Source organism: Bubalus bubalis, chromosome 11 (assembly GCF_019923935.1).
Source record: "Bubalus bubalis isolate 160015118507 breed Murrah chromosome 11, NDDB_SH_1, whole genome shotgun sequence".
NCBI lineage: Eukaryota > Metazoa > Chordata > Mammalia > Artiodactyla > Bovidae > Bubalus > Bubalus bubalis.
Genome location: NC_059167.1, coordinates 75,320,662 through 75,331,621, shown reverse-complemented (window position 1 = coordinate 75,331,621; position 10,960 = coordinate 75,320,662). Strand labels below are relative to the sequence as shown.

Sequence of the window (10,960 nt, the reverse complement as noted above, 5' to 3'; positions counted from 1 at the left end):
AGCCTTGCTTATTCAATAATTAATGAATCACTATAAAATTTTATGGTATATGAGTCAGTCACTTCAGCCCCTCAGTCATGTCCGACTCATTTTGACCTCATGGACTGCAGCACGCCAGGCTTCTCTGTCCATCACCAGTTCCCAGAGCTTGTTCAAACTCATGTCCATCGAGTCACTGATGCCATCCAACCACCTCATCTTCAATCGTCGCCTTCTCCTCTTGGCTTCAATCTTTCCCAGTATCAAGGTCTTTTCCAATGAGTCAGTTCTTCATATCAGGTGGCCAAAGGATTGGAGTTTCAGCTTTAGCATCAGTCCTTCCATTGAATATTCAGGACTGGTTTCCTTTAGGACTGACTGGTTTGATCTCCTTGCAGTTCAAAGGACCCTCAAGAGTCTTCTCCAATACCATGGTTTAAAAGTATCAGTTTCGGTGCTCAGCTTTCTTTATGGTCCAGCTCTCACATCCATACATGACTACTGGAAAAACCATAGCTTTGACTTGACAGACCTTTTTCAGCAAAGTAATGTCTCTGCTTTTTAATATGCTGTTTAGCTTGGTCATAGCTTTTCTTCCAAAGAGCAGGAGTCTTTTAATTTCATGGCCTCAAGCACTATCTTCAGTGATTTTGGACCCATAGAAACATAAAGTCTGTCACTGTTTCCATGTCTCCCTATCTATTTGCCATGAAGTGATGGGACCAGATGCCATGATCTTTGTTTACTGAATGTTGAGTTTTGAGCCACCTTTTTCACTCTCTCACTTTCATCAGGAGCCTCTTTAGTTCTTCTTTGCTTTCTGCCATAAGGGTGGTGTCATCTGCGTATCTGAGGTTACTGATATTTCTCCCAGCAATCTTGATCCCAACTTTTGCTTTATCCAACCCAGCATTTCACATGATGTACTCGCATATGTTAAATAATCAGGGTGACAATATATAGCCTTGACGTACTCCTTTCCCTATCTGAAACCAGTCTGTTGTTCCATGTCCGGTTCTAATGGTTGCTTCTTGACCTGCATACAGATTTGTCAGGAGGCAGATCAGGAGGTCTGGTATTCCCATCTTTTGAAGAATTTTCTACAGTTTGCTGTGATCCACACAGTCCAAGGCTTTGATGTAGTCAATGAAGCAGAAGTAGATGTTTTTCAGGAACCCTGTTGTTTTTTGATGATCCAATGAATGTTGACCAAGCGCGGGCAGCTGTGACGTGCACAAGCACGGCAGAGAGGAGTTACCCCACCTCCAAGGAGCAGTGCCATGCGGGCACAGGAGGGCCTAGAGGAGCTACTCCAAGTTCAAGGTCAGGAGGGGCAGACACAAGGTCATGAGGAGACACACCTCATCCAAGCTAATGAGCAGTGGCTGAGCATTGCTGGAGCAGCCGTGAAGAGACACCCCACATCCAAGGTAAGAGAAACCCAAGTAAGATGGTAGGTGTTGCAAGACGGCATCAGAGGGCAGACACACTGAAACCATAATCACAGAAAACGAGTCAATCTAATACACTAGGACCACAGCCTTGTCTAACTCAATGAAACTAAGCCATGCCCATGGGGCCACCCAAGACAGGTGGGTTATTGTGGAGAGGTCTGACAGAATGTGGTCCAATGGAGAAGGGAATGGCAAACCACTTCAGTATTCTTGCCTTGAGAACCCCAGGAACAGTATGAAAAGGAAAAATGATAGGATACTGAAAGAGGAACTCCCCAGGTCAGTAGGTGCCCAATATGCTACTGGACATCAGTGGAGATATAACTCCAGAAAGAATGAAGGGATGGAGCCAAAGCAAAAACAATACCCAGTTGTGGACATGACTGGTGATAGAAGCAACGTCCGAAGCTATAAAGAGCAATATTGCATAGGAACCTGGAATGTTAGGTCTATGAATCAAGGCAAATTGGAAGTGGTCAAACAGGAGGTAGCAAGAGTGAACGTCGACATTCTAGGAATCAGTGAACTAAAATGAACTGGAATAGGTGAATTTAACTCAGATGACCATTGTATCTACTACTGCAGGTAGGAATTCCTTAGAAGAAATGGAGTAGCCATCATGGTCAACAAAAGAGTCCGAAATGCAGTACTTGGATGCAATCTCAAAAACGACAGAATGATCTCTGTTCATTTCCAAGGCAAACCATTCAATATCACAGTAATCCAAGTCTATGCCCTAACCAGTAACGCTGAAGAAGCTGAAGTTGAACGGTTCTATGAACACCTACAAGACCTTTTAGAACTAACACCCCAAAAAGATGTCCTTTTCACGATAGGGGACTGGAATGCAAAAGTAGGAAGTCAAGAAATACCTGGAGTAACAGGCAAATTTGGCCTTAGAATATGGAATGAAGCAGGGCAAAGACTAACAGAGTTTTGCCAAGAAAATGCACTGGTCATAGCAAACACCCTCTTCCAACAACATGAGAGAAGACTCTACACATGGACATCACCAGATGGTCAACACTGATATCAGATTGATTATATTCTTTGCAGCCAAAGATAGAGAAGCTCTATAGTCAGCAAAAACAAGACTGGGAGCTGACTGTGGCTCAGATCATGAGCTCCTTATTGCCAAATTCAAACTTAAATTGAAGAAAGTAGGGAAAACCACTAGACCATTCAGGTATGACCTAAATCAAATCCCTTATGATTATACACTGGAAGTGAGAAAGAGATTTAAGGGACTAGATCTGATAGATAGAGTGCCTGATGAACTATGGATGGAGGTTCGTGACATTGTACAGGAGACAGGGATCAGGACCATCCCCAGGGAAAAGAAATGCAAAAAAGCAAAATGGCTGTCTGGGGAGGCCTTACAGATAGCTGTGAAAAGAAGAGAAGTGAAAAGCAAAGGAGAAAAGGAAAGATATAAGCATCTGAATGCAGAGTTCCAAAGAAAAACAAGGAGAGATAAGAAAGCCTTCCTCAGTGATCAATGCAAAGAAATACAGGAAAACAACAGAATGGGAAAGACTAGAGATCTTTTCAAGAAAATTAGAGATACCAAGGGAACTTTTCATGCAAAGATGGGCTTGATAAAGGACAGAAATGGTATGGGCCTAACAGAAGCAGAAGATATTAAGAAGAGGTGGCAAGAATAAACAGAAGAACTGTACAAAAAAGATCTTCACGACCAAGATAATCACGATGGTATGATCGTTCACCTAGAGCCAGACATCCTGGAATGTGAAATCAAGTGGGCTTTAGATAGCATCATTATGAACAAAGCCAGTGGAGGTGATGGAATTCCAGTTGAGCTACTTCAAATCCTGAAAGATGATACTGTGAAAGTGCTGAACTCAATATGCCAGAAAATTTGGAAAACACAGCAGTGGCCACAGGACTGGAAAAGGTCAGATTTCATTCCGATCCCAAAGAAAGGCATTGCCAAAGAATGCTCAAACTACCGCACAATTGCACTCATCTCACATGCTAGTAAAGTCATGCTCAAAATTCTCCAAGCCAGGCTTCAGCAATACATGAACCGTGAACTTCCAGATGTTCATGTTGGTTTCAGAAAAGGCAGAGGAACCAGAGATCACATTGCCAACATCCGCTGGATCATGGATAAAGCAAGAGAGTTCCAGAAAAAAATCTATTTCTGCTTTATTGACTATGCCAAAGCCTTTGACTGTGTGGATCACAATAAAATGTGGAAAATTCTGAAAGAGATGGGAATACCAGATTCCCTGACCTGTCTCTTGAGAAACCTATATGCAGGTCAGGAAGCAACAGTTAGAACCAGACATGGAACAACAGACTGGTTCCAAATAAAAAAAGGAGTATGTCAAGGCTGTATATTGTCACCCTGCTTGTTTAATTTATATGCAGAGTACATCATGAGAAATGCTGGGCTGGAAGAAGCACAAGCTGGAATCAGGATTACTGGGGAAAATATCAATAACCACAGATATGCAGATGACACCACCTTATAGCAGAAAGTGAAGAGGATCTAAAAAGCCTCTTGATGAAAGGGAAAGAGGAGAGTGAAAAACTTGGCTTAAAGCTCAACATTCAGAAAACGAAGATCATGGCATCTGGTCCCATCACTTCATGGGAAATAGATGGGGAAACAGTGGAAACAGTGTCAGCCTTTTTTTTTTTTTTTTGGCTCCAAATCACTGCAGATGATGACTGCAGCCATGAAATTAAAAGATGCTTACTCCTTGGAAGAAAAGTTATGACCAAACTAGATAACATAATGAAAAGCAGAGACATCACTTTGCTAACAAAGGTCCATCTAGTCAAGGCTATGGTTGTTCCAGTGGTCATGTATGGATGTGAGAGTTGGACTATAAAGAAAGCTGAGCATCAAAAAATCGATGCTTTTGAAATGTGGTGTTGGAGAATATTCTTGAGAGTCCCTTGGACTGCAAGGAGACCCAATCAGTCCATCCTAAAGGAGATCAGTCCTGGGTGTTCAATGGAAGGACTGATGTTGAAGCTGAAACTCCAATACTTTGGCCACCACATCGAAGAGCTGACTCACTGGAAAAGATCATGATGCTGGGAGGGATTGGGGGCAAGAGGAGAAGAGGACAACAAAGGATGAGATGGTTGGATGTCATCACCAACTCAGTGGACATGGGTTTGGGTAACTCCGGGAATTGGTGATAGACAGGGAGGCCTGGCATGTGTGGTTCATGGGGTCACAAAAAGTTGGACATGACTAAGAGACTGAACTGACCTGATGAGACCAGATACCATGATCTTCAATTTAGTTCAGTCACTCAGTCATCTTTGAGTCTTTGTGACCCCATGGACTGCAGCATGCCAGGCTTCCCTGTCCATCACCAACTCCCAGACCTTGCTCAAATCAAGTCCATCGAGTAGGTGATGCCATCCAACCATCTCATCTTCTGTCGTTGCCTTCTCCTCCCACCATCAACCTTTCCCAGCATCACAGTCTTTTCTATTAAGTCATTTCTTCGCATCAGATGGCCAAAGGATTGGAGTTTCAGCTTCAACATCAGTCCTTCCAATGGATATTCAGGACTGATTGCCTTTAGGATGGACTGCTTGGATCTCCTTGCAGTCCAAAGGACTCTCAAAAGTCTTACCCAACACCACAGTTCAAAAGCATCAAGTCTTTGGCACTCAGCTTTCTTTATAGTCCAACTCTCACATCCATACATGACTACTGGAAAAACCATAGTTGACTAGAGAGATCTTTGTCAGCAAAGTAATGTCTCTGCTTTTTAATATGCTGTTTAGGTTGGTCATAGCTTTCCTTCCAAGGAACAAGTGTCTTTGATTTCATGGCTGCAGTTCCCATCTGCAGTGATTTTGGAGCCCAAAAAAATAAAGTCTGCCACTGTTTCCATGGTTTCTCCATCTATTTGCCACGAAGTGATGGGACCAGGTGCCACAATCTTCATTTTTTGAATGTTGAGTTTTAAGCCAGTTTTTTCACTCTCTTCTTTCACCTTCATCAAGAGACTCTTTAGTTCCTCTTCACTTTCTGACTTAAGGGTGGTATCATCTGCATATCCAAGGTGATTTGTGTAAATGGCAAATGTAGTTGTAGGTAGTGACATAAAAAGATTCAAGACACATATTATGTGCCAGAGATGAGGTAAGGTTAAGAAATGACACAACTTGAATGGCTGAAGGATTGCTTTATGAACAATTTAAAAATGGAATATGTGTGTTCTGCCAAAGGTCATCTCTACCTCTTCTTTTTCTCTTTGTGGTGCACTATACCACCATCCCTACCCCTCCAAGTCTGACCATGGACATCTACTATCTTAGCATGTTTGTTCTATTCTCTTATTTATAGATGAGTAGTCCTGGAGGCTGTGGTGAAAGGAACATTGCACATGGAAGTGACCCAACTACTTTAGATGACCACAGGAAAAATGCTGTTTAGTAATTATATGGTCCTGAGAAGGAATTGAGGAGATTTATAGTCTTTGGAGTGTGAATATCCTTGAATAAGTGATTATTATATTTAATAATATAAAAAATTATTAATATTTTAATTTCCTTTTCTTTTTCTTTAGTTTCCTTTTCAACATTCTAACTGATATATCAGTTCATGGGATGAATCACTCCATGGTGTCAGAGTTTGTGTTCCTGGGACTCACCAACTCCTGGGAGATCCAACTTCTCCTCTTCATGTTCTCTTCCGTCTTTTACATGGCCAGCATGCTAGGAAACTCCCTCATTGTTCTCACTGTGATGAGGAACCCTCACTTACACTCCCCCATGTACTTTCTGTTAGCCAGCCTCTCCATCACCGACCTGGGAGTTTCTTCTGTAATTTCTCCCAAGATGATTTGTGACATTTTTAGAAAACATAAAGTCATCTCCTTTGGAGGCTGCATCGCACAAATCTTCTTCATCCATATCATTGGTGGTGTGGAGATGGTGCTTCTTATCGCCATGGCCTTTGACAGATATGTTGCCATATGTAAGCCTCTCCACTATTTCACTATTATGAGCAGAAAAATGTGTCTTCTGCTTCTTGTGGCTGCATGGATAATTGGCTTTATTCACTCTGTGGTTCAACTGGGTTTTGTTGTAAAATTGCCAATCTGTGGCCCTAATATAATTGATAGCTTTTACTGTGACTTTCCTCGGTTCATCAAACTTGCCTGCACAGACACCTTCAGGCTAGAGTCCATGGTCACAACCAACAGTGGATTCATATCCCTGGGATCATTCTTCATATTGATTGTCTCCTACATTTTTATCCTCATCACTGTTCGGAAACACTCTTCAGGTAGCTCATCTAAGGCCCTCTCCACTTTGTCAACTCATGTCATGGTGGTGATTTTGTTCTTCGGTCCTTGCATCTTTGTTTACATCTGGCCTCACTCCACGTCACACCTGGACAAATTCCTTGTTGTTTTTGATACAGTTCTCACCCCTTTTTTAAATTCAGTCATCTATACATTGAGGAACAAAGAAATGAAAGTGGCAATGAAGAAATTATGCAGTCAATTTATTATTTACAGAAGGATTTCTTAAATGCCCAAAGTATTATAAAGTCTCTTTACTGAGTTGGAGTGATATTATGCTTCTATTATTAATATTGGGAGTTTCCAAGTACTATATTCATGTTTAGATGACCCAGATTAAAATAATATGATTCTTTTACAAATGTTAACTGAGAAACCATGTCACTGACTATGGTTGGAGGAAGTATATGGTGTGGTAAAAAGTATCTTCTGGAGAAGGCCAATTGCTTGTTTCTCAGGAGACATTATCTGATGGATTTACTATGGTCTGGACTTCTACACACTCCATGGGGTTGCTGAGAGTCAGACACGACTGAGCAACTTCACTTTCACTTTCATGCCTTGGAGAAGGAATTGGCAACCCACTCCAGTATTCTTTCCTGGAGAATACCAGGGATGATGGAGCCTGCTGGGCTGCCATCTATGGGGTCGCAGAGTCGGACATGACTGAAGCAACTTAGCAGCAGCAGCAGCAGGAGCAGACTTCTAGACAGAGGATAAGATGGTTGGATGGCATCACAGACTCAATGGACATGAGTTTGAGCAAGCTCGGGAGCTGGTGATGGACAGGGAAGTCTGGTTTGCTGCAGTCCATGGAGTTGCAAAGAGTCAGACACTACTGAGAACCTGAACTGAACCGAAACTTCAAAATTGTCTCTTCAGTGTCAGAGTGGGTTATATAAAGGATTGCCAATTGACAATAAAGCAATACTACATGGAAATATATACATCAAGATGCCTATTTATTAATTTGTCATAGAAAAATCAGTTAAGTGGCCTGAACTTCCACATAAATGTAACTCACAATTGTAGGAAATTTTCTGGGAAGTTAAATAGTGATATAAACATTAATGAGCAGGGAATCAGAGCAAGAAGAGTTAGCTGGATTATACAAACACTTAATCATGTCAGATTTTGATATTTAATGACTATATCCCCACACTAGGATATGCCTACCATCACACTGGAAAAATAAGATCCTTAGGTCAGGGCTTCTATCTGGACAGTGTTGGCTGGGCATCACAAGGTTTACCTTTTGACTCTTTTTCATACTATGTTCCAGGTCATCTAATCCCTATGTTCTTACAGATACTTTCTTATTTCCACATGTGACTAGCCAGGTTCTTCCCATTCCTTCTCCTGGCATGACTATTCCTGTTGCATTTGAATGAATTGCAAGCTAAATTTAAGTTTGGAAAATGCTTTGTAAATGACTATATTCTCTTATAAAGAAATGAAGGATTTGCATCAACAGGTTTAGAATTCATACCCATTTCAACAAAGAGGAACTAAGGCTTGTTCTCAAGGATGTACTGCATATAACTCTGATTTTTATAGATTCTTATATAGTTTATCAATATTCCTTTAGTCTTACAAGCAGTCATTATTTACTTTATATCTTATCTTAACTTGATAATTTCTTTGCCTTTTCTTTTTATTTCCATTGCCTTTATATCATGTATTCATTTTTAAGTCCATTTTAGGATCCTTGGAAAACTAATATCTGTATATCCATTTATTTTGTTGTTTAGTCACTAAGCCATGTCCTACTCTTTTGTGACCCCCCTGGACTGTAGCCCACCAGTCTCCTTTGTCCACGGGATTTCCCAGGCAAGAACACTGGACCTGGTTGCCATTTCCTCCTCCAGGGGATCTTCCCAGCCCAAGGATCAAATCTGCGTTTCCTGCATCTCCTGCATTGGCAGGCAGGTTCTTTTACCATTCAGCCACCTGGGAAGTCTTTTTTAAAAAGTTATCTTAACTTTCTTTCTTTTATACTTGTACTTTTTCACATTGTGAATCTGAACTCTTTGAACTACAATGGTCAGGAATCCAATCAAAAAAAGCTTAAAGTAACTAAAACAAAGAATTGAAAAGTTTCCGTTGTTCAAGAGGAAAAGATCTATAGATTTATTGTACAACAACTTGAATATACTTATTACTGAGCTGTACTTAGAACTGGTGAGATGTATGTTTATATACATAGATTTTTACCACAATGCAAAAACTCTTTTAATATTTTTTAAAGGAACTTATTGACTCAGGTTACTGGGATGTCTAATAGTAGTGGATCCAGCCTCACAGACTCCAGGGAGTCATTTACTTGCACACTTTTGGATTTTTATCTCTCATTCATTCCATTTGTCTTGCTCCTTGCTCTGTTTCTTTCTCTCTTCCTTCTCTATTGACTATTTTTTTCTCTGTACATTGGTCTTATTTTCTTCTGTTGCACATGGACTTTTTTATGCATCGTGTAGGGTGTGAAGAGAGGCTGCAAATAACTCAAATTTTAAGTCATTTCAGAAGAGCAACCCTGTAGGAAAGGGAGAGGTTTTCCTAACACCTATATTAAAACACAATGAAAGAATTCCAGTTAGCATTGTTTTAGCTGTATGCCAGATCTTTCATGGACTGCATCTGGATGCCCACCTTAGTCGCAAAGGCCAAAGTGTGTGGTTGACAACCTCCAGAGAACTACATGAATTTAAGGAGGAACATTTCTCAAATGGGGGAGGTGGAGTACTGTCATCAGTGGAAGGACAAAAGTGATTCAAGACAGACAAAAAGTTGTCACATGTTTTTTCTTATGAAATAGAAGTTAATATCCCATGTTGAGATGTTATTCCACCTTGTCCTCATCAGTGGAATACTAGCTTTTGCACATTGATTATCAGTTCCACATCTACACTAATGATATTAATTCCTTTATTATAATATGTGTATTATTCGCTTTCAAATATTGTATTTGAATTTTTGTTTTTGTATAATACAAATATTTGTATTTGTATTTGTATTCAAATGTCTCCCTGAATTTGTTGGGTTTTTTTAGCTTTAGCTATCATTTTCTGCAGCATAGAAATTGTACTTTTCATGATTCCAACTCCATAGAGCTTTTAAATTGTGACATCATAATTTTACTAAAATCTTTTCCATTCCAAAAAATTCTTTCTTCTTTTTCTCTGTTCTGACTGGGTGATTTCCACTAGCACAGCTTGCAGATTGTTTCTCTTCCACATCATCCAGTCTTCTGTTGATGCCATCTAGTTATTGAATTCTTCATTTGTGATTGGTTCTTTCTTACATTATCTAAGATTTTAAGTTCTCACTGAGTTCCTCCTTTCTTTTCCCAGGTATTATGAACATCCTTATAGTCATTTTTTTTTTGAACTCTTTATCAGGTAAATTACTTATCTCCGTTTCATTAGGGTTTATCTGGTGTTTAATTTTGTTCTTTTGTTTAGAACATATTTATCTGTCTTTTCATTTGGTTTGACCAGTGGTTCTTGTTTTTGTTTTTGTTTTTTTTTCTTTTTTAAGTATAATACCTTTATTGAGATAAAATTTCACATACCATACTATTCCATCATTTAATGTGTACAATTTGATGGCTTTTTAAATATATTCACAGAGCTGTACAAATATCACCACAATCAATTGTAGAACATTTCTTCACTCCAAAAAGCTATGCTCATGATTTCACTACCCATTAAGAATTAGGTGAAACAGCAACCTCTCCTGGTCTTGAAAAAGTGAGGAAGCATCCTCTTGAGTAGACTACTTGTACTTTGGGGCTTTGGCAAGCTGGCTGGAACATGAGCATCCAGACTGGAGGCAGTGCCTGGGGAGTGCAGCACCTAAGACAATCTTAGAGGGATGGCTGGGCACTGAGGAAGTACAGACCATGCAGATTCTCCATAGTGGGAGGGGCATCAAAAATGGAGCTCCTTAGCACCTCTGACCTCTGAGAGAGCTCCAGCAGTTTCCTGTTTGTTTGACAGATGACCTACAGTTACAAAATAGGTTGTCTTCTCATATTCTAGGTGTATTTGAAACTACTATTTGTTCAGCATGTCTCAGGGGAGCACACCAGCCGTATCCCTCCCTATGGGAAGTCTCTAAGTCAGTCTCTTAAGTCGTGTCTGACTTTTGCAACCCCGTGGACTGCAGCATGCCAGGCTTCCCTGTTTTTCACTATTTCCTGGAGTTTTGCTCAAATTCATG

The 10,960-nt window shown here is 40.3% G+C and overlaps 1 protein-coding gene across 1 annotated transcript; it reads left to right on the top strand.

Annotated features, from left to right (window-relative positions):
- The first annotated feature begins 6,017 nt into the window (after positions 1-6,017).
- On the top strand, positions 6,018-6,968 carry LOC112588009 (olfactory receptor 4F3/4F16/4F29-like). The gene has a single exon (XM_025296523.2). It carries the CDS (start codon positions 6,039-6,041, stop codon positions 6,966-6,968), a length of 930 nt encoding a protein of 309 aa, XP_025152308.2. The 5' UTR covers positions 6,018-6,038.
- Positions 6,969-10,960: the final 3,992 nt, after the last annotated feature.

Excerpts from the sequence above, each read along its gene's own strand:
- LOC112588009 (XM_025296523.2), top strand. The coding sequence starts at position 6,039 with ATGAATCACTCCATGGTGTCAGAGTTTGTGTTCCTGGGACTCACCAAC.